The 25,209-nt window shown below is 46.7% G+C and overlaps 1 protein-coding gene across 1 annotated transcript in view; it reads right to left on the minus strand.

The window, feature by feature from the left end:
- The window catches only part of CAMK1D (calcium/calmodulin dependent protein kinase ID), a 260,116-nt gene extending 258,538 nt beyond the window's left edge, over positions 1 to 1,578 (minus strand). Inside the window, exon 1 of the mRNA XM_079993323.1 lies at positions 1,421 to 1,578. Within this exon, the coding sequence (XP_079849449.1) occupies positions 1,421 to 1,512 (92 nt within the window). The 5' untranslated portion in view covers positions 1,513 to 1,578. The remainder of the gene's footprint in view (positions 1 to 1,420) is intronic.
- Between the last annotated feature and the right edge of the window lie 23,631 nt (positions 1,579 to 25,209).

Below are 25,209 nucleotides of genomic sequence, written 5' to 3' on the forward strand. Positions count from 1 at the left end.
ATAGTAACATTTTCAACAAACTTCCCCCATGAAATACAGCGAAACATAAATGTCATGACAATGCTAGCGTGAGGTTTTTATTGTACGGGCAGGGTGCAGCAAGTGTAGTACAAGTTAACACTGCCATAATAATTATCACCTAAGCTATCCTAAAGAGGCATAGCATTAAAAATGCAGCTGCACTTACAGCAGAGCCAGATGTGTATACAAACCTAAAATCAACAACTACATAGCAGTCCGTCTATTGACCTTTCCTACAATACACAGCCATCTGCACCTAGAACATCTTATTTAAAAAGCAACTGCTAAACTCAAAACTATTTTCCTATCACACCTTGTTCCTTTAAACTATTTGAGTATGTTGATTCAGACAAAAAAAATTTTTTTAAAAAATCTGTTTTGCTGATCTGTGTATCCAAGCACTATAAATAAAGAGGGGGGAGGGCATACTCTAGCAACAACAGTTAAGCTACACCAATGAACTGGGAAAACCCCACAGCCAGTCCACTCTGATTATTCTGCTCTTCTTTCTGTGAATAGACTCTGCAGTCAGCTTTAGAAGAAAGCATAAAAGTCAAACCATATTTACGCTGTCCTTTTAAATTCCATTGCTATTAATATGTACAGCTGACTCTCCTGATTCCTATATGACAGCATGCATTTTGCCCCCAAAAGAAAAGGGCAGTTATCATTGCCACTGTTTCAAAGTAGCTTGTGATCTACGCAATGCAAAAGCACGGCATATTTGAACAGCGCCTTTTCAAGGATTCATAAGACCTTAAAAATCTCAATAGCAGAGCACACATGCGCGCACACTTTCACCAGCACACCTGCCTTCTCATATACTGGCATTTGCAAATGTGAACATTAAAATACTGCACTGCATTGCTTCATGCCCTCTGGCTGAACTATGTTCCCCAGGTAGATCTGCCCAGCCCAAGTTCCCCCTCGCACGGCTATAATGCAGCAGCCTCCAAGGATGCACGGACGTGCGAAGACGGGATCTGCCCAAGTGTCAAATTATGTCCACGGCGCCCTCTGAAAACGGAAACACGCGCATGCCAGCACGGCCCCCAAATGCCGCAGCACATGGGCCCTGTCCGCATGCCCATCCCATGCCCAGCAGCACCCCGTCTCCTGGCTCTCTGGCGCTCAGCAGCCCGGACGTCTCCGCTGAGCCCCGGCACCTGGCGGGCGGGAGCGAGCTCTGCCTGCCTGCCTGCCTGCCGGGCCGAAGGGGCCCCGGGGCTCCTGGACGGGGACGGGGACGGGGGGTCCCAGGCAAAGCTGGCCTTCCCGCTCCATGGGCGGGGAGCGAGGAGGGAGGAGAAGGGAGCGCTCTCCGGCTCCCAAGGCGGGGACTCCCGCTGGCCCGCCCCGCCGGTGCCCAGCCCGGACGCTGCCTGGCGCGGCCACTTACGTGCCCAGGGTCTCCTTGAACTCGAAGATCTTGCTGATGTCGTCGGCTTGCTTCTTCCACGAGGAGCCGTCCTCGCCCTTCTCGCGGGCCATGGCTGGGCGGCAGCCCGGGCGGCTTTGGCTTTCTCTTCGGCGGCGGCTCCTCCGCTCCGCTCGCCGCGTCGGCCTCGCGCGCCCACTTCCTCCTCCTCCTCCTCCTGCTGCTGCTGCTGCTGCTCCTCCGCGCCGCCTTTCCGCTCTCCCTGCGGGCCCCTTTTCGGCAGCCTCCCCTCCCGCCGCCCGACCAGAAAGCGAGCCGAGCAGCGCGCCACAGGCCAGCTCCCGCCTCCCCAGCTCCGCCTTCGCCTCGGCCTCTAGATTACCGCCCCCCCCCCCCGCCCTCGCTTGGCGGCTCTTTCGCAGCCCGAAGGAACTTTGCAGCCCGAGGGACGCAGCGCAGCGCGGACTCGGCTGGCCTCAGGCGCGGCGTCTGGGCGGCACATGGGGCTGCGCTTGGTTGTTATGGAAATGGCCGGGCGGGGAAGGAAGCCAGCCAGCCAAGCCGCCGCCCCCCTCCTCCAGGCTTCCCTTCCCGCCGCCGCCGCCGCCGCCTTCGGAAGGACTCGAGACCAATTCGCATTGCAGCAAAAGGATCCTATATATATGTATGTATAGACCCGGCGGCCCGCCGGTGACCTGCGCGCCCCTTTCTGGGCTCCCCTTTCTTTCTCCCCGCGCAGCCCGGCCTGGCCAGCCCCAGCCCGGCCTCCGCTCCGCGCCCCCCGGCTCCGGCCTCTCTCGGCCCGCGGGGCAGATTCGGAGCCGAGCCGGGGCTTCGCCGTGCAAAGAGGGACGCCGCCTTTTCGCTTTCAGCTGCAGCCTTTTTCTCCGTCCGGTGTTTCATTGCCATTGCAGAATCGAGGCAGTTAGAAAACTGGAAAGAGCTCACCGTTTCCTGAAATGCAGTATTGACCCGGGACAGATGAGTGCGGGTGGTCTGCAACTAAGGACCCACTGAAGGAAGAAGCGTGTTCATCCCAGAATGGAGGGACCTCGAGGGTCATCTAGCCCAACCCACAGCCCACAGCCATCCCTGGGTGGGCTCCAACCACCAGCCTGCTTAACAGACCCGTTGTGCCGCATTAACTTAAATGAGCCTACTCTGAATAGAACTCCCTGCACTTGTCTTTTTTCTTCAGCACAATTCTCACCCTGACTTCCAAGTATCATTATCCCCATCCTAGCTAATAATTTATTATTCGGATTAATAATTTCTATAGGCTATTAATGTTGTTGTTTTCATTTAGGATGCTATAATACCCTAAGAACAAATTATTCATTTTGTCCAGCTCCTATATGGCTGTGTTCACATTCCTGGTTAATGTACACTGTAATGTTAATGTACACTGTTGAGTTTTTGTGTTCACATACACACCTTGTTATAAGATATTACTGTTGGATGAGTTGCTTCTCAAACCAGCTTCACATCAATCTGTATCCCTAAGCTGTTTGTCTCTAACAAAGGTGTGAAAAAAACATCATTGTGGTCAACACCTCCCTGGTGTGTACACCAACATACACAAAAGGGGTGGAAACGTGTAGGACCCATGAAAAGAATGGGGGGGGGTGATGGGAATGTGCCCTCTGCCTTTCTGGCAGGTAAGTCATATGGGGAGCTGAGATGCCTGCAAGAAAGCCGTCCTTTTTCATGAGTAGTAAGCCCAATAAAGTTCAGCAGGACTTTCTCCCAGGTAAATATAGGATTGAAGCCTTAAATCCCAGCAAAGACCTCGCACGTTTGGCTCCCGGCTTCCACACATGACCCCCCCAAGTCTAACCTGACTCCCTCCAGGGGCTGCTCGGCCTCTTTCTGGCCCCTTCCTGGCCAACATTTCGGAACCTGCTACTTTGCTAAAAATGGAGGAGTTTCAAGCAAGGTTGGTTAACGAGTGCTTAGCTCTCCATCAGAAATATGTGGCGTGCCTTTGAGCTGGGAGGAAGAATCTTCCCCTCCGTCTGTACATCTGGGATTCGGAATAAAGCAGCATTTACCTTGGCTCAGTCATGGGACGTGCACGTTTCACCCCAGAGTCTGATCTGTCATACTGGGTTTTCAGTGGTAATTCTTTTTTATACTCAAATGTCACACTGACAGCACCTGTTTACTTTATCTCCCAGGAATCACAGCAAACTCCACATTTTAAAATTAAGAACGACTTCCAGGGTTTAGAGCAAATTTACCAATAAGGTTTGCAGGCGGGCAGTTAGTTAATTTAAGCCCATCTAAGGGGGCGGGGGGGGCTGTGGTCCCGGGGCCATTTTGCAGAGGCGCGACGGGGCGCCCCCGCCGGAGGGAGCCGAGGGCGGGGGGCTGGCCGCCCCTTCCCGTCCGCGGGGCAGTGAGATCAGTCCGATGGGGCATCGGCGGCGAGGGCAGGGGGAAAAGAAAGGTGCGGGCTTCCCCTTCCCATGTTATTTTGGGGAGGGCTTCCTCATTTATGCAGAACCTACTACTTTGGTACAAAGGATCCAACCATCTTTCCTCCTTGCAGCAATTCTCTTGTGAAGATCCAGAACGCTGCTTCGGCTTGGAGCGAGGCAGACTCCACGATGCCCGTGGCAATGCAGAGACCAGGAGCAAGTATCCTGCAACAAGCAATTGCCTGTTTTGCTCTTTTGTTTTCATTTATTTACCAGTTGAGACTTCGTGCTCCTTAATTGTATGGGTGTCCTTTAAAAAGAAATGTGGCAAAAGCACCAAGGCTAATCCCTGCCCTGGCAGCAAAGTCCTGTCATTTTTTGGCACCACTGCTTTTAAAGGGATGTGTTTAATTATTTGAAAACTCTTGACTGTGACCCTGGAGAGCTATTGCCAGTCAGAATAGACAATACTAGAGGAACAAATAGTCTGACCAGGTATAAAGTAGCCTCCTAGGTCACTGAGCAAGATGTCCTCAAATGATGAACGTGCATGTGTGAATCAGCCCTAAGCCTAGCAAGCCTGCACTGACCACATCAAGGCTGGGGAGAATTGTGAAATAATGTTCCATTTCTTTCTCAGGGTCCATGCCATGAAAATCCAGATAGACTGAAATATTTTGGCTGCTGTGCCAACAATAGATGGCACAGCAGCCAAAATATTTCAGTATTTATATATTTCAGTATTAAATATTTATATTGTCATGGGGAGGTTGGGGGGTTACTGTTTTTATTGTACACTGCTCTGATCTCCTTTGGGGGGGGAGTAGGATATAAATATTTTTAAATAAAGCCCTTTGAGTTTAAGGCCCCCAACTCAATCCTGGCATCTCCAGTTGAAGAATCTCAGGAAGCTGGATTTGATAAGATGTCTGTATCCTTGCTATGGGGCTTGCATTCAATGCTTAATTTAAAGAAAACCACTTCAAAATGAACAATCAGGAGCACCAGGCTATGACTACACTCCCATTAGCTCCTTTATGATGGGGATTGCATTCAGCACTATTTGAATGCGAGCTCTGCAGCTTTCCAGCAATCACCAGGTGATTAACGAGTGGGTGTACACGACAGTCTATAAGGAGTGGTCCATAAGTGGTGGGCACTTTTTGATCCAGCATGCCAGACCAGAGTTGTTCCCCCCTCCTGAAGTAGAGGCTCTCTTCGTTTGCTGCCTCGGTATAAGGTTGCTCCATGGATTCCTTCAGCATCAGCCAGCATCCCCAGTGACTTTGTAGTGGCATGTCCAAGGCTGCTATGTCATGCAGAATTTGGCAGAATGACACATCCTTTTAAAAGCATGCTATCCACCAAGGAGTCAGTTACATCAGCACAATCTTTTGTGCTTCATAACACAATTGCAAATGACAGACAGCTTAGCAGGCAGACTTGTCCTCACTTGCCAAATGCAGGATTCTTCTTGCTTTGCTAATATTGGGTCAAGCTGGTGGTTGTAACAGCTGCATCTCTCCACAGAATAGTGTGGCATTCCCACTGAACTTAACTGGTTGTGACAGATTAGAGTATATGGCAATGGCCTCTGTCTGTCTTGGGAGACAGTGGAGGAGTGTGCCTTTGGGGGTGAAGTCAAACTGTCAGGTGACAGCGCCTTCTGTGGCTGTAGAGACTGATATGGGAGAGACCTGTTTTGTTGCAGCTGGGGCAGGTGAAGGTGTCCAGTTGTGCTGCTGCAGATGCACCAGGGCGTTTCTTCTCTCTGGGCTCCTCCCTGTGCTCGTCCTCCTCTGCTCACTGCTATGGATGCAAAACCTGACTGTCAGTCTCCGGGTATTGTGGTTGTCTGCATGCCACGTTTGCAGGTCTCTTTGCAATGCAGAGCTGGTCTGCCGATGGGCCTGGTGCCTGAAGCCAGCTCTCTGTAGATCATGTTCTTGGGGATCCTGCCACCTTCCATTCTGCAGACATGACCAAGCCAGCATAGGCACTGCTGAGGCGGGAGCAGCAGCCTGCTGGGAATAACACTTGCTCTTACATGTAGATAATCAGGAGGGGTCCAGGTTGCGTAAACACAAACATTTGGCTTGTGTGTAGATTTTAAAATGTGTGATGTATCCCTGTATGTAATAAGAACCTGTCATTGAGCACAAATTCTGCTTCACTAGAACAATGTCACAATGGGTCACTTCAGCAGCCAAGGTCAAACCAATCACACAGGCCTCAGCCATTATCACCAGATGTGATTTAGAGCCCATTGATACAGGAATGGAGAGGATTGTGAGGAATGAGGACCAGAGACAATCTGCACCATTCTGAGGGTCTTCTGGGTATCCTGAAACAAGTCTGTGTACTAGATCCACTGCATCAATTGTGTTGAGTTGTACTTGCTTCCTGCTTCTTATAGAATGCTGTGGGAGATGGAAGTGCCTGGATGGTGCACCAGGGCTGGTGGGGTGGAGATGGAGCAGGCGAAGACAAGGCAGTGCTGGAAGAAGGAGGAGGGCAGTTGGCCAATGATATGGAGAGATGCAGGCAGGCAAGCAAGCAGACTGGGGAGCCAGTGGGTTTAGGCTGTGCAAAAGAAGTTCAGACTTTACCTGAGCATCAAGTTACTCAGACTATGGAGCCAGGCCAGAACGATAGCAGTGGTAGACTTGGGGCTCTCAAAATTCAGCAGCGCCCTGTGTGACACTAATTTTGGCGCCCCCTGCAGCGTGGTCCCCATCAGAGCATTGCCTTGTTACCTAACTCCTGCTGAGCCAGTACCTACCTCCTGTATCTGCACAGGTGATGCTGAAGTACAGCAGAGAGCAGGCCAGCAGCCTTCCGGTGACACACCACCCCAGTGAGTAAGGCACCTTCACCCAGTTTAGCTCAAGCCCCTGAACAGCTCGCAACGCCCACCACCGGGGGCCAGTTCTCTTCCAGCCAGAGGCCACATTCCCTCCTGGCCGTCTTCCAGGGGACCACATGCCAGAGGCAAAAGTGGGCTAGGCTATAAATGTACGTTTTACTGTTACAAGTTTGGGGAGAGGGAACCCCCCAACCCAAGAAAATAATCAATGTCAGAATCCAGCTAATATTTGCTATATTGAGGGGGGGGGGAACAGGCTGCAGCTGTTCTCCTGGGTGTAGCCTGTACAAACTGGTATGGCAGAGCTAATTCAGTGTAAGTCATTATGACACAAGAGACACCCTCACCTCAAGAGGAACCCCCCAGGTCTGTGTAAAACAGAGGTTACCAAGGGGACAGGAAGAAGGTTTGGGGTTTTGGCAAAGGGTTTTCTGGGGAAAAGGAAGGAAGTAGGTAGAAATCCATGCGGGGGGGAGGGGTTGAAGGGGTTGAAGGGGTGGAACCATCTTGGGAGGCTGGTAGGGCGTACGCTCCAAGATTTCTCTGATGAAAATAGGGACATCCAAAGAAAAAGCGGGACATTCCAGGATCAAATCAGAACCTGGGACAGCTTCTGGGACTGTCCCTGGAAAATAGGGACACTTGGAGGGTCTGTGAGGGGCGCATGGGAATGGCATGCAGGATTTCTTGGCCTGTCGTGCGCTGCTGTGAGGAACAAGCCCCACTTGAGATGTAACCCTGTGAACTTCTTTTGCCAGCACACCATGCAAAGAAAGCAAGAACCATTCTTGCTCTGCAACAATAAACTAACCTAGGGGATTAAGAGGATTAAGAGGAAAAAGAACAATGTTTGTTAGAGGAGGAGAAACAGCCAGTTGTCTCTCAAAACAGAGCTTGGGTTAGCAACAGAGTAAATAGTGAAGACAGTTCTTCAGTTTGATCTGAGTCACAGGGAATATTCTGCAGCAAAACAACAACAACAAAAAAACTTACAAAGAACCTGCCTACGTAACAAGCTTAAAGTTCGCATCCATGTTAAAAAAGAAAAGAAAAAGTACTATGTGAGCTTGAAGTCTGCAGGATCCGAATTCATTTTTTGTAAGATGTGAGTTACTCCCTAGAACTTCCGTTTCAGTTTGTATTGCTAGTGTGCCAATAACCACAGCTTTTGTGGGAGCAGGCTGTGCAGTGGTGTTTTTATCTGTCTCTTAGAACAGAGAGCTCCTTTAATATAGTAAAAAGATAATTGGCCCCCTTGTGTTGTTGTGTAACACTGCCCTCTACAGTATGAAAGTGCATCTTTTTAAACACAAAAGTACACTGTAAATAAAGGTAGCTGTGTTGGCCCAGAACACCGATGAAGCTTTTCAACAGATTATAGATTATAAATCCCTCCACTGTTGTGTTTTCTTTTAAACCACCTAGCCTTTGACTGCTGAGCACTTAATAAAGGTTCTCCTGTGGCCATAGGTGCCATCAGGGGGGGAGGGGGCCGAGGGCCCACAAAATTTTCAAGCAGTAGGACGCCCCCCCCAAAAAAAAACCTGCAGCGGCCATGCATGCAAGCTGCATGACATGCTCACCTTACTCATGCAGCCTGTGCTGCATGCACGCAACACGTTAGCACGTCGCATGATATGCAAGACTGATGTCGTCAGCACATCACGCAGTGTGCTGATGTCATTGGTGCATGTCACGCAGTGCCGGCCCCCTCAGTCACGGGAGCAAGGCAGTGGCGCAAGCAGAATGGAAGAGTAGTCACGACTCCAGAGCCCAGCAAGCATCAAGGAGCCAGGCCAGGCACAGGGCTCTGAGTCTGCTGCTGGAAACCAGGAGACCATGGAGGAACAGGAGCTCCCAGAAGAACCTCCCATATCTGTAATGCCAGAGCCAGGACCCTTGTGGACACCTTCAGCCCAGCCCTCGCCAGCACCGCTGCCAGAGTGACCCCACCCCCACCGGAGCAAAGTGGGACCAGGCTGAGCCGCCTGCCCACCCACACAGGGTTCGAGACTCCCATTGTTCTAGGAGCATTTTGCAACAGGGAGTTTCATTAGCATGAGCAGTTTCTGAGCTCTGGGAGCACTACAGCGCCTAAGCATAGCTGTTAACTTTTCCCCTTTTTAAGGGAAATTCCCTTGTTCCAAATAGGATTCCTCGCAAGAAAAGGGAAAAGCTGACAGCTATGCGCCTAAGATTTCAGACTGAAACTGCAGAGTGGCCTCAAGGAAAGGAGGGCCTTTTTCTGCCTTCCCACTTCCAGCCGCTCTCTGGAGAAGAGACTCTCTTAAGGGTTGGCAGGGATGCCAGACCGGAGGAGCATCATAATCACAGTATCTCAAGGGTTGCCATTGCCAACTCCTTTCAGCAGTCCATGCAGCAAGTCTGCATTCTGGCAAATTACCAGTACTGAGCACAAAAAGCCGGTAAACGTCAGAGCCAATCTGACAATGACAAATACATTGATTTGTTCATCAATAAATCCATGAACAAGTGTCATTTCAAATGTCTTTGCACAAACCAACCCACAGTAAACAACAAAGAAAACAATACCATACCAAAATTATAACTAAAATATTATGTTATAACAACTTGGCTTTCTGCAAACATCCCAGCCTCTTGGCCTACCAGATTCTACTAGGCTCTGCCCACGACCCACACAATTCTCTCAGGCTTCACTTCTGCCTGACTCCACCTTGATTCATAGATTATGCTAGACCGCACCCTGACCTGCTATATTTTGATCATGACAAGGGACCAGTGTTGTTTTTCAAAGCAGAAATTTACAGCTCTGGGTTTTCCATCCTGAAACCTGCACCTCTGCTTTGACAGAGCTCATTTTTTACAGCCACACACAACCCATAACTCAAACATTCACGTAGAAGCATATGCAGGAGGCCGGTCCCTTTCCAAAGGATCCAACTGGCCTGCTGAGCCTATAAGCTTCTTTTATGAGAATCCACACCCAGCAGACAGAAAGGCAGTGGAATGAGATGGGCCGCAGGAAACTCACTGAGATGTTTTCGAAGGAGGCCAATAGATGCCAAAGGTGCCATTAGCAGCTGGTCTGATAAATGAGAAACAGCAGCTGCATGAGAAATGGCCTGATACACATCTGTGTTTCTGGCAAGCTAAGGCCTATGGCGAGACGTTTCTGTATGGGTGAGTGCTGTCACACAGCATGGGAACCAGGCTTATGACAAAGGGAGGAAGAGTTCAATTGTGGTGATCACAATATCTTTATTATTTTCATGATTCCTACAAAGATGGTCCCCAGTGTCATCAGATGGCTTTTTTTTTGGGGGGGGGAATAGGAGATATCCTTGAAGGTGTGGTTTTGGGTTTGTCATGACAACCTCCACCATTTAAAAAATTGCCACTGGTCAATACTGGTATGACTGTTGTAAGTACCTCTGGAAAGTGTCCAGATTCGAGTGTTTGTCAGCTGACAGCTTTGTATTTTCACCTAGTGATTCAATGACATAGTATTGCCATTGCACCAATAGAGATTTTATGCTAACACAGCCCTGTATGTGAAATAATTACTAATATAAGAACCCTTTGAAGTTATTGATACTTTAACAAAAAGTGCCTGGAACGCTCCTGCCTGCCGTGGATCAGTAACACAATGGATTCTAACCGTCATTACAGTCAGTATGAACTCACAGGTGCTTTAATCCTCTTTGACGGGAAAATCCAGCTGAGCTGTTGTACAAAACCAAGTTTCTCAGGAAAGGGATTATTTTTAAAAAATGTCCTGTCTTTGACCATCGCACCAGGCTGCTGGTATACAACTAAATTTTATTTAGAATTATACTGGGTGGGGAAAAAAGAATTATACTGGGTGGAAATAGCATGTATTAGTTATCTGCATTAAAAATTACAGGGAAAGAATATTATTCTTGTTATTATTATTATTATTAATAATAATAATAATAATAATAATACCCCTCCCATCTGGCTGGGTTTCCTCAGCCACTCTGGGTGGCTCCCAACAGAATACTAAAAGCACAATAAAAGATCAAACATTAAAAACTTCCCTAAACAGGGCTGGAAGGAAACAGTGCTGGGAGGAAAACTCTACAGCAAAGGCTCCTCTTTTTACCTTTTGTTAGTTTGGAGGGAAGCTTTGCATATTGTAAGAAAGGAAGATGCAACTTCATGCAGAATTCCTGTCAGAGAAGGCAGATCTTGCTCCCACTATAGCAATGTATGAATTGTCCTTGTTGTTGTTGTTGTTTAGTCGTTTAGTCGTGTCCGACTCTTCGTGACCCCATGGACCAGAGAACGCCAGGCACTCCTGTCCTCCACTGCCCCCCGCAGCTTGGTCAGACTCATGCTGGTAACCTCGGAAACACTATCCAACCATCTCGTCCTCTGTCGCCCCCTTCTCCTTGTGCCCTCCATCTTTCCCAACATCAGGGTCTTCTCCAGGGAGTCTTCTCTTCTCATGAGGTGGCCAAAGTACTGGAGCCTCAGCTTCACAATCTGTCCTTCCAGTGAGCACTCAGGTCTGTCCTTGTAGGAGTGAATAATAACTGTTCATTTATATGAGAGAAAGCAAAGAGATGGGCTTGAGATCACCACCGAGGTGCAGATGACACTTGCTCCCTGCTACTTGTGCCACGGAGGATGCCAGCCATTTCTCCTAACTGGATAGCCCATCCTGGAGTTTCTTTCTTAATCACATTACTGGCTGAATGAATGTTAGAAACTGGCTTAGGTGAGGTTGATGAGCAGATAGGTAGATAAACAAGACTTGCATGTTATAGATGCCTAACTTTTTGGAGCAGGAGCCTTAAAAATGTAACTTTTAATTCAGCCATGGAGGCTGCTTGAAAAGTTTCCACGTGGCAAATAGGACCCAAGACAAAATGTTGCAACGTGGGGAGTTTCTGTTAAGTGTTCCAATCAATCAAATAAACTGTTCAATTTCTGCCCTTGTTGAGCTGGTGTGTGGGTGGGTGTGCATGTTTACCTCTTTATGTTTACCCTCCCCAATATATTTTTTTATTTCTGACAACCTTGCTGTTCCCCCAAGCATAGCAATACATTTATCTTGCTTCTCAGCAGCTGTGCTTTGCTTAAATAGCCAAATTATCATACAAACTGGCTTTTCAAGATTTTGGAAATCCTTATTGTGGCTTTATATCTTGATTTTATTCTGCCAACCGCCCTGAGACTGACACACACACACACACACACACACATGGGTATAGGGGGGTGTCAGGGAACTGCCATCGGACAGTCAGGTGGTGGAAGGGCTCAAGGAGGCTAGGAGACCCTCGGATGCTGAGGAAGGAACCAGCAGGGGGAGAGGGAGAGTTCCTGCAGAAACTCAGTCGGAGGAATGGCTCCAAGATACTTCCAGTGAGAACAGTGGGGAGGTCTCAGGACCTCCGCTGGGGACGCCTACTCCACGCAGGAAACTGTCACGCAGAGAATCCAGAAGGAGAGTTTCCGTTAAGGAACTCTTATGTTGGCGTAAATTCCGGAAGCGCCCACTGACGGATTCTGCCAGCGATTGAGGTAGCCATGCACCCATGGCTCCGCGGACTGGGAGAGTTTAGAAACTGATTGCAAAGCCTTGAGGGCTTAAACGCTTACGCACGAGTAGCCCCTTTATCCCATTACAGCAATCCGTCAGTCCTTGACGCTGCTTGTGCGAAGGAGAGGCATCATGAGCAACCCAAACGGAGCCGGAGGAGCAGGAGGAGCTGGAGCGGGACCAACTCTGGAGGAGAGAAACAGAGCGTTGGAACACCAGCTGGCACTGCTAACAGCGCGGTTCGAGGAAAGGAGGGCTCAGGATGCACAGGGGAAACCCACCCCCATCGCAAGGAAGGTACCGGGGTTGGTACAGAAATTCAGGGGTGACCCAAGGAACTACCAAGCCTTTAAAACAGAGATGCAGTATGCACTGAATCTGCAGTTCGATGACTTTGCCGATGAGGAATCGAGAGTGGCTTTTGTGATTGGTCACTTCGAGGGGGGGCTAGAGACTGGGTGAGGCCCCTGATAGCATCGAATAATGACGCCTTAAAGGACTTGAGGAAATTCTTTATCGCGATGGACTTGATGTTTTCCAGCCAGATCGAACAGGGCGTGGTACGCAGACAGTTAATGGCGTGCAAACAGGGAAATCAATCCGTCCGAGAGTATTGGACACAGTTTACCATGCTTATACATAAATTGGGGTGGGACCTGTCTTCGGACCCCATACAAATGTTGTTTGAAGAAGGCCTAGCCCCAGCGGTGAAAGATGAACTTTCCCGTGCGCCCCGTCCGGAGTCCATGGACCAGCTGACCAAGGCGTCACTTGCGATTGGAGCGCGCTAGGAGGCCACCATGTTCACCCCCTTGGGGGCCTTTGAGTATCTCGTTATGCCCTTCGGATTACAGGGGGGCTCAGCATGCTTCCAATCCTTCATGCATCACGTCCTAGGACCTTTGCTCTATAAGAACTGTGTGGCCTTCTTAGACGATGTGCTGGTCTACTCAGAGGACGAGGAACAGCATGTCCGAGATGTCCGGGAGGTCCTAAGCAGGCTGCAAGCAAACCAGCTGTGGGTAAAACTGGAGAAGTGCCAGTTCCATACCAGAGAGGTGGAATTCCTGGGGTACCGTTTGTCAGACAAGGGATTGTCCATGGATCCCAGCAAAGTCCAAGCGGTACTGGAATGGAAGACACCCAGAACCAGGAAGGACGTGCAGAGATTCCTGGGGTTTGGAAACTTCTATCGGAAGTTCATCAAAAACTTTGCCCATTTAACGGTGCCCATCACCGATTGTCTCAGTAGTAAGAAAAAATTCGCATGGACGGAAGAGGCGCAGCGAGCGTTTGAACGGCTAAAGAAAGCGTTCGCTTCGGAAGAACAGCTCTTGCACGTAGACCTACAGAAACCGATGAGGGTGGAAACAGATGCATCAGATCGAGTGGTAGGAGCGGTTCTGCTCCAACCGGGGAAGGATGCGTCGGACTGGAGACCGTGTGCCTTCTTCTCGCGGAAGTTGAATAAGTCCGAAAGGAACTACACCGTGTACGACCGGGAACTGCTCGCCATTTATGAAGCGTTTCGACGATGGCGGCACCTGCTAATAGGAGAGCAGCACAAGGTCCAGGTGTGCACGGACCACAAGAACCTGGAATATTGGAGAACGGCCCGAGTCCTGAACCAAAGACAAGTGCGATGGGCACAGGAATTTTCCAAATTCCATTTGAGATTCGCTATGTACCGGGGCCAGAGAACGTAAGAGCGGACGCTCTCTCTCGAAAGCCAGAGTATATGGAGGGGGAGGGGGCGCCCGAAGAAAGGCATATCATCCCAGAGGACCAATGGGTGTGTGGAGCAGCATTGGTGGGGCAAAGAGAACTGGTAGAAAGGACAGAGAGCGATGAATACGCCCAAGATAAACTCAGAGGGCTCAGGAGAGCCGGGGAGAACACAGGGGGTTTTGAAGAAAGGAACGGGGCGTTGTATTACAAGGGGGCATTGTACATACCAGAAGGGGAATTGAGGAGTAGGGTACCCAAACAACTGCACGACTGCCCCACCGCGGGGCACTTTGGGCAACACAAAACCATGTGGCTAGTTACCAGGCAGTTCTGGTGGCCCAAGGTGAGGGAAGATGTACGAGAGTATGTAAGGGGGTGTGACCGCTGCCAGAGAGCAAAGGGGGAGAGGGCGGCACCGGCAGGGTTGCTGGAACCATTACCCACACCCGAAAGGCCATGGGAGGCAGTGTCCATAGATTTTATGACGGATTTGCCAAAATCCAAGGGGAAAACTGCGGTAATGGTAGTGGTAGACCTGTTAACCAAGATGTGCCACTTTATAGCTTGCTCACATGCGGTCACGGCAGAAGAAACAGCCAGGTTGTTTGTAAAACACATTTTTAGGTTGCATGGCGCCCCCTTGAGGGTGGTCTCAGACAGAGGGAAACAATTTACGTCCAGGTTCTGGAGGAAGCTCATGAGCTTACTGCATGTAGAGGCCAATTTCTCGACTGCCAGACACCCAGAAACTAATGGGCAGGTGGAAAGAGCAAACAGTATTCTGCAACAATATCTGAGGTGTTATGTAAATGACAGAGAGAATGATTGGGTAGAGAAATTGGCCCTGGCCGAATTTGCCTACAATAACGCGGAAAATGTGTCCACAGGCATGAGTCCATTTATGGCCAATTATGGGTGTCACCCCAGGGCCTTTCCCGGGGAAGGGGGGGAAAGATGGAGCGTACCGGCAGCGGAACATTTTGTGGAAGAAATGGAAGCCATACATCAACAGCTCAAGATGAATTTGGATAGGGCCAAGGAAGAATACAAGAAGCAGGCAGATAGGAGCAGAAGGGAAGGAGAGACCATAAGGGTGGGGGACCAGGTGTGGTTGTCAACACAAGGGTTACCCTTCAAGGGCGGGTGCAAGAAATTGAGGCCGAAACGACTGGGACCCTTCGAGGTTATACAACAGGTCAATCCGGTGGCCTTTAAACTCAGGCTGCCAGACAACATGAAACTGCATCCAGTATTCCATAGGTCATTACTGACACCATACCGGGAGGGGCGGGAATTTTTGGGACAGGAAGAGGAGGTTCCCACGGCACCGCAAGTAGAAGAGAGGGAGCGCAGCAGTCATGTAGCAGAAATACTCAACTCTCGGTGGAAGGGCAAACAGGTGGAGTACTTGGTGGCATGGGAAGGGGAACCAGAGTCCGAAAATACCTGGGTACCGGCAGAAATGGTCAAGGATGAGGTTTTAGTAGGAACGTTTCATCGCCGGTTCCCAAGGAAGCCTCAGCCCTTGGCTAGGTTCTGGGAGGAACACTTTGGCACCACTGACGAGGAAGAGGAGTTTGAGGGGTTTCCAGAATCAGGACAGGAAGAGGAAGAAGAATCAGATGGGGAAGAGTATTCGGGAAGAAGGGACAGTAGTAGGTGGAGAGCGGTTTTTGAGTCATCTGAAGATGAGGAGGATTCTTTCAGGGGGTTCCCAGCCTCACCACCCAGAGAAGAGGGGGAAACGAGGGGTGAGGGGGGTCCTGGAGGGGAGGTGGATGTCAGGGAACTGCCATCGGAGAGTCAGGTGGTGGAAGGGCTCAAGGAGGCTAGGAGACCCTCGGATGCTGAGGAAGGAACCAGCAGGGGGAGAGGGAGAGTTCCTGCAGAAACTCAGTCGGAGGAATGGCTCCAAGATACTTCCAGTGAGAACAGCGGGGAGGTCTCAGGACCTCCGCTGGGGACACCTACTCCGCGCAGGAAACTGTCACGCAGAGAATCCAGAAGGAGAGTTTCCGTTAAGGAACTCTTATGTTGGCGTAAATTCCGGAAGCGCCCACTGTCATTTATAGATAGAAGAATATGTAGCTTTTATTTCCCATTCTGCCAGCGATTGAGGTAGCCATGCACCCATGGCTCCGCGGACTGGGAGAGTTTAGAAACTGATTGCAAAGCCTTGAGGGCTTAAATGCTTACGCACGAGTAGCCCCTTTATCCCATTACAGGGGGTATATTAATAATATTATTATTAAGAAGAAGAAGAATGCACTTGCAAGTAAATAACAAAATATAAACTCTTCCACTGTGAAAAAAACAGAAAAACAGACTACTTCAACTTAAGTTAACTGTAAGTATAAAACCCCCAGTCAGGTTCAACATCAACAAGAGACATGATTTTGATTTTCTTGTACATCCAAACCTCTGCAGAGACCACTGCAAGGAACTGCAACCATGTTCTATCAAAATTGAAAGCATCGTTATTTTACTAGGATTCTTGGCATGACCTGACTTCTAGATCTGTTGCTACAATTCTAACAGGCATCCAAATTCTTCTCTAGTAAGACATGAATTGACTCTTAAATAACTTATTAAATAACTTCTACAGAAATTGTTACATAAATCATTGGGAAGTTTAACTTGGAGGGGTGAATTAATTTCAGATATATATATATATATATATATATATATATATGTTAAGCTGATTCATAAAAGTTGGTCTTTGTTATATCATTACAAGTCTGTTAAATACCCTTCCTGCTACTTTTATTTAATTTATCTATTTTACAAATTTAGAATCAATTTCACAGCCTGAAGTTATTGATGGGTATACAATATAACCTCGTGGGATAAATTAGCTACATATATCCAACATGCTTAACTCTAATTAATGCATGAAAGGGTTAAGATCATAGAGTAAGCTGTCCTGCCAGGCTATGCTAGGTAAGCTAGGTCATATGCTCTTACCTTAGGAGGAAGGGTTACCAAACGCTTTGCTCTTTTTTTCCTTCTACCATGTGAACCCTGCCAATAAGAATGTCTGAGCTGGATGGTCCAAGCTTAGAGTGCATGGCTTAAGCAAGCCATCTTTGTATTCCTATATAAATAATTTAGAAACTCTTACCATTTTGTAACCTAAGTTATACTACCTATCCTTTCTTGCTGCTGTAGGGAAAAGCACATGAAACGAACCTTTGGAGAGTTTGCAAGGAAACAATTTTTAACTTACCAAATGTGTGGTCTCTTTCTATGCTGAGGGAAGTGGAGAGCTTTGGAAGCAACTTAGAAGGGGATATTTTAAATGTCTGATAGCCTATATTTCCATGCTTTGCTGCATGTTTTGTGATGTTAAACCTCTGCTAGGCATCTCTCACCAATGAGTACTTGCCCCAAACCTAAATCTAGGCATCCAGGGAATTCTCCTTTTATTTTATCATATATTCTATTTTTCCCTTTAACAAAAACCAAATTAAAGTCAACATACCGGTACCCAACACAACTAATATGCAAGCCATTTGCTGCACATCAGCAACATAAAAATAAAAAGCAACTCCCAGCCACTTTACAAATATTTTCTTGTCTGCTCACAGGCAAACAGCTAATTTATGAACTTGACATAATTCATGTTCATTATACTATTTGTGTGAAGGGTGTTTCTTGTAGATGTGCCACAACAGTACTCTCAACTGACACAGTATCTGTTTTGCTTTGTTTCTGGAAATATTGAAGTACATATTACAGAATGCCTTTGAAGTAAATCTGCACCCAATGAAATTGAGGCAGTGGCACATGGTTCTTACCCAAGCTCTATTCCTTTGATGCCTATATTCTGTCCAAGGAAGAGCTGCCTACTTTTGTTTGGCCAGTGGGGAAGACTGTGGCCAGGTGACCTGTGTCTGCTGACCAGGTATGACTGGTGAATAGGACATTTCAGGGCTCCCTGCCCTTCCTTCTTTATGTTTCAACCACACTTAGGTGGACAGCCCTTCAAATAGAGGACTGTTCTCTGTAAAATAGGACACAAGGCTATTCTAATTTATTACGAAGCCATTTACACGTTCATACTTGTAGTAACAAAACTGGGAAATGGGACAAATAACCTGTAGAAAAGGATGGCAATCTCTTTCTTTTCAACAGAGGCAGCTGGCTGGTTAGAATAACAGAAATGACTCCTATTGCCCTCTCCAAAGGTTTTTTAAATCACAAATTCAGCCTCCAAAGTTATCATTTCATCTTTAAAACCTAAGGTATGAAAATAAGATTATTATTGAGGCATCTGATCATAGCCTGTATCTATATCAAGGCTTATATTTTGATCAGATTCCTGTATTCTAAAAATTAGCTTAAAATTCACAAATGTTTCATGCCAGGCAGAAGACCAGCTGCCTAAGTACTTTGGCAAGATGTTTATCCTCCTGGACAAGGGGGCCCCCTGATTTATAGCAGAAAACAATTCTCAAAGTCGTAAAAAGGGAATTACAGGCTGAGAGCCAAGGTTACACTGACCCTACATATTACAGAATATAAAAAAGGCTGAGAAAAACATAATTAAGACTTGGTAAATAGTAAAATAAAACCATGTGCCTCCCATTAAACTTGAGCCATATTTTCCTACGGTTAAAAGGCCAAGAGCAAATAGAAAAGCAACTGGCTTGGCTGGAGAAGGGGGTGTAAACAGAAGAAGAGGCTTCTTCCTATTTTTATTTTGAGGCTGTAAACCTTCCTTTTTACTTTGAGAAGGTTTATTCTTCTAAAAAGCTATCTATGATAATGTATGAAATATATTGGCTCAAATGTAATTATGCAAAGGATTTAAGAAATGTTGGATTCTTATTTCATATAGTTGTAAGAGTTGTAACTATCCTGAAATTAAGTCAGCCACTAGCCCAGCCCCCCTGCCAAGCAGGAAACATCATTAGAGCACACATATGGTTGTCAGGCCTTTGTTTAAAGACCTCCAAAAGAAGGAGATCTTTCAATGTTGATGTGAACTCAAGATCCTTGACATCTGTTTAAGATAAAAATTTAAAACTATTAACCATCTGTTTTGGAGGGCAATAGGGCAAGTAGGGCAAGAGGTGAGCTGGTAATTAAGGTTCCTTGTTGAGACAAATGTAAGATATATGACTACTTATTTGTCATTTATAGATAGAAGAATATGTAGCTTTTATTTCCCATAAAAGGCAAAAGGAAATGAGTGTATCTTTTATGATTGGTTCTAGCAAACAGCCAATAGGAATTTCAACCAGGATGAATGGACAAAGGAGGAGAAAGGGGGCTGGATTGAGAAAATATAAGTGCTGGCCATAACGGCAGGAGGCCAGGCCAGAGCTTGGTAACCATATACCACTGTGCCTCTCATTTATTTGTCTGACAAATAAATTATTATTTTAATTTCTCTATTGCTGCGTTGAATATTTCATTCCAGCTAAGCGTTAACCACAAGCAGGGTGCTACATTATTACTTTAAACATTTGCCTTCTGCTCTCTAATTTGAATCTTCCCAGACACTGCTGCTGCATCAGTCGCGGACCTTGGGGTTTCAGATTTCAGGGCAAGCAGTGAGACGCCTTTCTGCCTCTTGCACTTCATTCTAAATCGTAGTGGGGTGGCCCCAGCGGGAGGCCCGAGGCTCAGCACCCGATATAGCCGAACCAGTTGCACTCCCCGAAATCCACTTCTGTCAACAATACTTCCAGAAACAAATTTCCAAGGGATGCCCCAGCGTAAAAGTGCCGAACTAGAATGCAACATGGTGATATTGGATCTGGATTTGGGAGATTTCCCCTGCCATGGATAGTAATTTCCCCTCTTTCAGCAATAAGGACAACATGTTGCAGATTACACCTATTAATAAAAACTATCAAAACTCACCTCCCGTCTGGCGGGGCCCTAAGATGGCAACAGTCGCAGACACCTCACCCAACACTTCTCTCTTCAGAGTCTCGGGCCCCAACTCCAAGCAGAAGCAGCCTCTCAGTTGGCTCTTGGAAGGAGATCTAGAAGGTGGAACTTCTGGGGGGGAAACTTAAGGAAGAAGGTATTAGAGCACTCCAGATAACTTGCGCACAGAAAATAGCAGATCTAACTGAAAGACAATACATTGGGGGGCTGCATTTATCCTTGCAATGCATCCCTAATTATTATTATTGTATAGAATCATAGAAGTGTAGCATTAGAAAGAACCCCAAGGGTCATCTAGTCCAGCCCCCTGCAATGCAGGAATCTTGGCTAAAGTGTCCAGGACAGATGGCCATCTGACCTCTGCTTAGAAACCTCCAAGGAATGAGAGTCCACAACCTTCCACTGTCAAAACAGCTCTTACAGTATAATTACAATATAATTGCATAATCTTAGGCTGTAGGTTGTATAATCTTAGAAGGGTGTGTGGCAGTGAGGGGGCAGGGTTGTGACTATTATAAAGGGTCACCTGTACTTCTGAATTTGCCACTACAATGCTGCTGAAGGCAGGCAGGTGTCTTGGAAAGGGGCAGGGCAAACACTCTACTAGAAGGTAAACCACATGCCCTTGTTGCATTATGGTCAAGGAAGGTGTGAACAAATTTCCTTTTATTTTGCACCAGAACTATTCCCACAGCAGCACTAGAGTTAGGGTGGTGCGGGCCATTCCCCCCCACAGGGTGCCAGGCCAAGGAGGTGCAAAATAGTAGTAGTAGTAGTAGTAGTAGTAGTAATGAAGCCTATATTTATATGTGGGTAAATATATGGGTGAACTGTACATTCCCATCATTCCCAGAAGCCAGGGGTGTAGCGTGGGGGGTGCCAGAGGGGCCGGATTTTTGAGGGGGTGCAAAGTAGGCACCCCGAGCACAGCCTGGGCCAGTGCTCTTCTCCCGGCATCAGAGGAGCCAACATGCATGGAGAGGAGCCCCAGGATGGGCCACACGGGGGCACCAGCGCAGTTCATGCCTGCCCAGGCTGCCCCCTGCCCAGGCAGGCAGGCAGCACAGCTTGGCTCCGAGGCAGGGCAGGGGCGGTAGCGAGGGCTGGGGTGTCGGCGGGCTCCTGCACCTTCCATGCCCAAGCCTCTGGCGCACCCACCCCCACCACATGTGAACCTGCCCCAGGCACCCTGAGCTCCCGCCACGCCACTGCCAGTAGCCCAGGGAGCAACAGGGACCCAGCGCCTGATCCACAGACTCCCTCCCCATCTGAGTCCTGTGACTTTGACACACACCAGGATTCCTTTGCTCTGCTCTGCTCTGCACTGTCACTGGCTTAAATATGGCAATATGTTTTCCCTATTGAAACAATTGTCTAATGAAGAGAGCTGTATTTTTCAACATTATTTGGGAATCTTCACTATAGAACTGAGGACAAAATGGGCTGTTAATATAACTTCAGTTTGACCGGCAAGCAAAAAACAAAACAAAAACAAACCCCAAGCCTTAAGGCAGAAAAATACTTGTCCATGGTTACATAGTCAACTAGTCACAACTTGCAGTTTTGTTTCTTGAGTTATGCTATTCAACAGGCCATATCATTTTGTTTTCTATGACAATTCTATAAATAAATACAAGTATTTCTATCTTCCCTTCACAGATGATGGAGCACCAGGATTCACAGGGCAGATAAAAGCCATAGGATTGTTAATTTTAGTGAAACAGAACACAGTTCCCTTCCAGATACAGGTCCATCTGAACTTAAATGAGTACTCTCTGTATTAACCCACTTTCTACTTATCATCATTAGGTTAATGGCATAGGTGCTGAGGCCGAACAAAACACCAGCCTGACTGGAAAAGACTTGAACTATTAGATGTTTTTTTCCATGAAGGAGTCTAGCTTCAATCATGTATGCTGCTGTTATGATTTTAGGCTGAATAACTTTAAGCAGATTAATAACTGCTTTATGTAATTGTTTTATGTGCAGTGATTTTTTAAAGGCACATTGTGCTCCATTTCAGAAGAAACATGAGATGAAAATGTAATCAAATAAAATATTATATAATAATGATGCCAAGTGTTTCTGCTTCTGAACCATGTTGCTTGTGTGGACAAGAGAGGTAGCACTCTGCATGATCCTTCCCCTTACGCCCTGCTTCAGGCAAAAGGCAAGTTCTTTTTGACATCAACAGCCATCCCATAAAGTTCCACTTTTACCTCAGACCCCTTTGCTCAGGGCCAAACCAAAATATTTTTCTGTATGAGGCAAGGGACTAGATGGCACCCTTCCACTACTCAATTGAATTTTACCTCAACGCTGGTGATGGAACAACATTCTCCACTGCACCCGAGAGCAACAGGTCTGTGTCCCTCAGCACCCTCGTCCCAAGGCCTCTGCCTCACTCTGCCTAAAGGTAGGGCCAGCCCTGTCTTTGCCGTTTTCCTCCGTGATGCTTTTCTTAAGCAGGACTATTCACCAGTGGAATTCCTAGGGGGCAGGAGTCCTCAAGGAGCTTATCTTCCAGGTGAAATGCTGCACGTTCTCCAAAGATAGTCTAGTATCTTCCTTACCTTTCATCTTTCAGGACAACAGAAATGTGCAGAACCAGAAAGCAGGCAGCAAGTCTGCTGCAGGGTTAACTTAATTAATATAAACTAACCAACAAGCTTACAGTTTCAACAATTAGAAGAGATTTCATATAAAATGTAAAAATACATTCAAAATGTTTGGGTCATAAAAATAGATAATAGACATGTTCTTCTATATAAGGTAGCACTAAGATGGTAACCTATGGATTTTGCCTCATAACCTTAGTCCTAATTTATACCTATAATAACCCAACTCTTTTAATTATCCAAACATTTTGAGTGTGTGTCTATAATGTAAGAGCATCAAGTCCTACCTTTAGTATAATTATATGCATTTTAAAGGGCTGTTGTTGCTTTTATTTGACTTTTCATTGATAATTTTTAACAGGCAAGGGGGAAAATATCTACTCCCACTGTCAGTTTTGGTTTTTTTAAAGGGTTGCTCCGCACTCTACGAGACTCTTGGAACCAAATTAATGGTTAGTTCCCTCTCTGTTCTAAATATTATTTTTTCTCCATTTCCAAATGTTCTGAGTATTCTGGGTTTTCAGCTCATACCTTTGACATAGTGAAGCGATGACTAGCAGTGCTTATTCTGCCGCCCTTCACAGGACAACCAGGCTCCCAAAGCAGCCATCATAACAACCTGTACAAATTGTGCTTGTCAGCTGTGGTATAGACAGAAATACTAGAAATAAGCATATGAAACAGAAGGAAAGCTTTTAATCTGGTAGGGAATCATAGTTCTTCCTACCCTATTAGGTTTTCTGGGAATGTTTGAAACCCTGTAAGAAATAATGGCATAGCTGTATTTGATGAGGCATGAATGAGCCAGGCTCCAACAGGAACAGTGCAGAGGAGTGTGTCTTATGGACTTCCTTTAGGAAAAAAATGATTTTGACAAATGAATACACCAGAGGCTTTTACATAAACCATATCCTGCATGTAAGTATCCCTGGAGCTGTTTGGCAACAGTAGGTTTTAATTACTTTGAGCATAACTTTGTGGATTTGGAGAATCAGCTCCATTATCAAAATTGATTTAGGGCACTTCAGAACATACAGTCTTTCCAGCTCTCACTACTCTTTCTCAGCTTGCCCTCATGTTTTACTATTGTAGTGAAATCCAGTGCCAATGGGGCATCTGGTAAATTCAGCAAAGGATGACTAACTGGCGCTAACAAGCCAGTGGTAACCTGCAAAGTTCCAAAATGAGAAACAGATGCACGTTAAAGAAACAAAATTGGTTTTGTGTGTGTTAGCATCTCTCTTTAGGATTTGTGTGCCATATCCTAGCCATTAAACACACAACAGCCTTAATTCCTAGATGATGCTGTATGTATTCTAGTCTGGCTTCCTGTGAAAGACTCAGGTTGTATTGCAAAAGAACATTTCTAGGCCCCACAGCTGAACCTGGAGACCAGAGTGGCCCTTGAGAATATAGACCAATCCTGACTTGTGCTGATGTCTTCAGAACCTCAAGCCATGTACATTCACATGTACTGCTTTCAAGCCAGGTGTCCCCCATCTTGTATTTGTGCCTCTCATTTTTTGTGCCCAAGTGCAATACTTACATTTCTCCCTTTTAAAATTCATTGAGCTTATGAATACTATCCAGTGGATTTTGATCTCATCCTATTGATATGTGAAAGCCCCAATAAACTATGCACAAGTGTACCGACACATGATCTTTTTCTTTCTTTTTTTACCTTAGAAATAGTGTGTTGTCATCTGCTGCATCCCACAGTCAACCAGTTAGTTGATGGCTGTGAGCACACTGGAGCTTTCAAACACTCCTGAGGAAACTTTCAAACACTCTCCTCAATGAATTATGGGCACTGCTCTGGTCCATGGGGTCACGAAGAGTCGGACACGACTAAATAACAAGTTTACCTCTCACAGACTTACAGTTCCCAGCAACCCTTAATAAACTACAGTGCCCCTTATTCTTTGAGGGGTAAAAGGTGTTTCGAATGTGCTTTAAAGGTAAGAATGAGCATTTTACCTGTATTCTGTGTTGAAATTAGTTTCTGCCGTGCCTTCTCAGGGCTTGTACCCACTATGTAAATGCAAATAAAGTGAGGTAACAGGCATTCCTTGTTCCCCAGGAACCTTGGGATCTATAGTTTTGGACGAGGGGTTAAAAGTTTGGTCACCTGGTGTCAGGTGATTGAGAGGTGCCTGGCCTGACGGCACAGTCAAAGCAGCCTACAGGAGGAGAAGGGAGCTCAGGGCGTTCCCAACCCCTGACTTGTAGCACTATAATAAAAGGATTCAGGTCATCTTATGGATGAAATAAATTGCATGAAAGAGCATTACGCATTCAAAAATAAAGGAATACAAAAGGAGAGAAGCAGTATTTGTGACAATGACAGTCAAAAGTAACCGCCTAGCCAGGTATTGTGGCTTGCTAGATGCTTAAGAAACTCCTTTGATTCTGGTACTTCCAGACAGGGAACAAAACTAGTTTCATCAAGCTCCCAATGAACTCCCATACATTGTTGCTGAGAGCTGTGTTTGGCAAAGCAAATCACAAATTGTGCTGTCATGTTCTTATCAGTTTATGGGCACAACCCCACTGTAAAGTTCTCTTGTACAAGATCCACTAAAAACAAAGAGACCAGGAGTGCCCTAGTGCAGTTCCTATTAATTTCAGAAGTGCTGAACAAAGAACTACGGTACCTGATGGATGAAACCCCATGCAATTTCCACAAAGTGAAAATTAGTCAATCTAATTCTAGTTATCTTGATCACAAA

Source organism: Podarcis cretensis (assembly GCF_951804945.1).
Source record: "Podarcis cretensis genome assembly, chromosome: 10".
NCBI classification, from domain to species: Eukaryota; Metazoa; Chordata; class Lepidosauria; order Squamata; family Lacertidae; genus Podarcis; species Podarcis cretensis.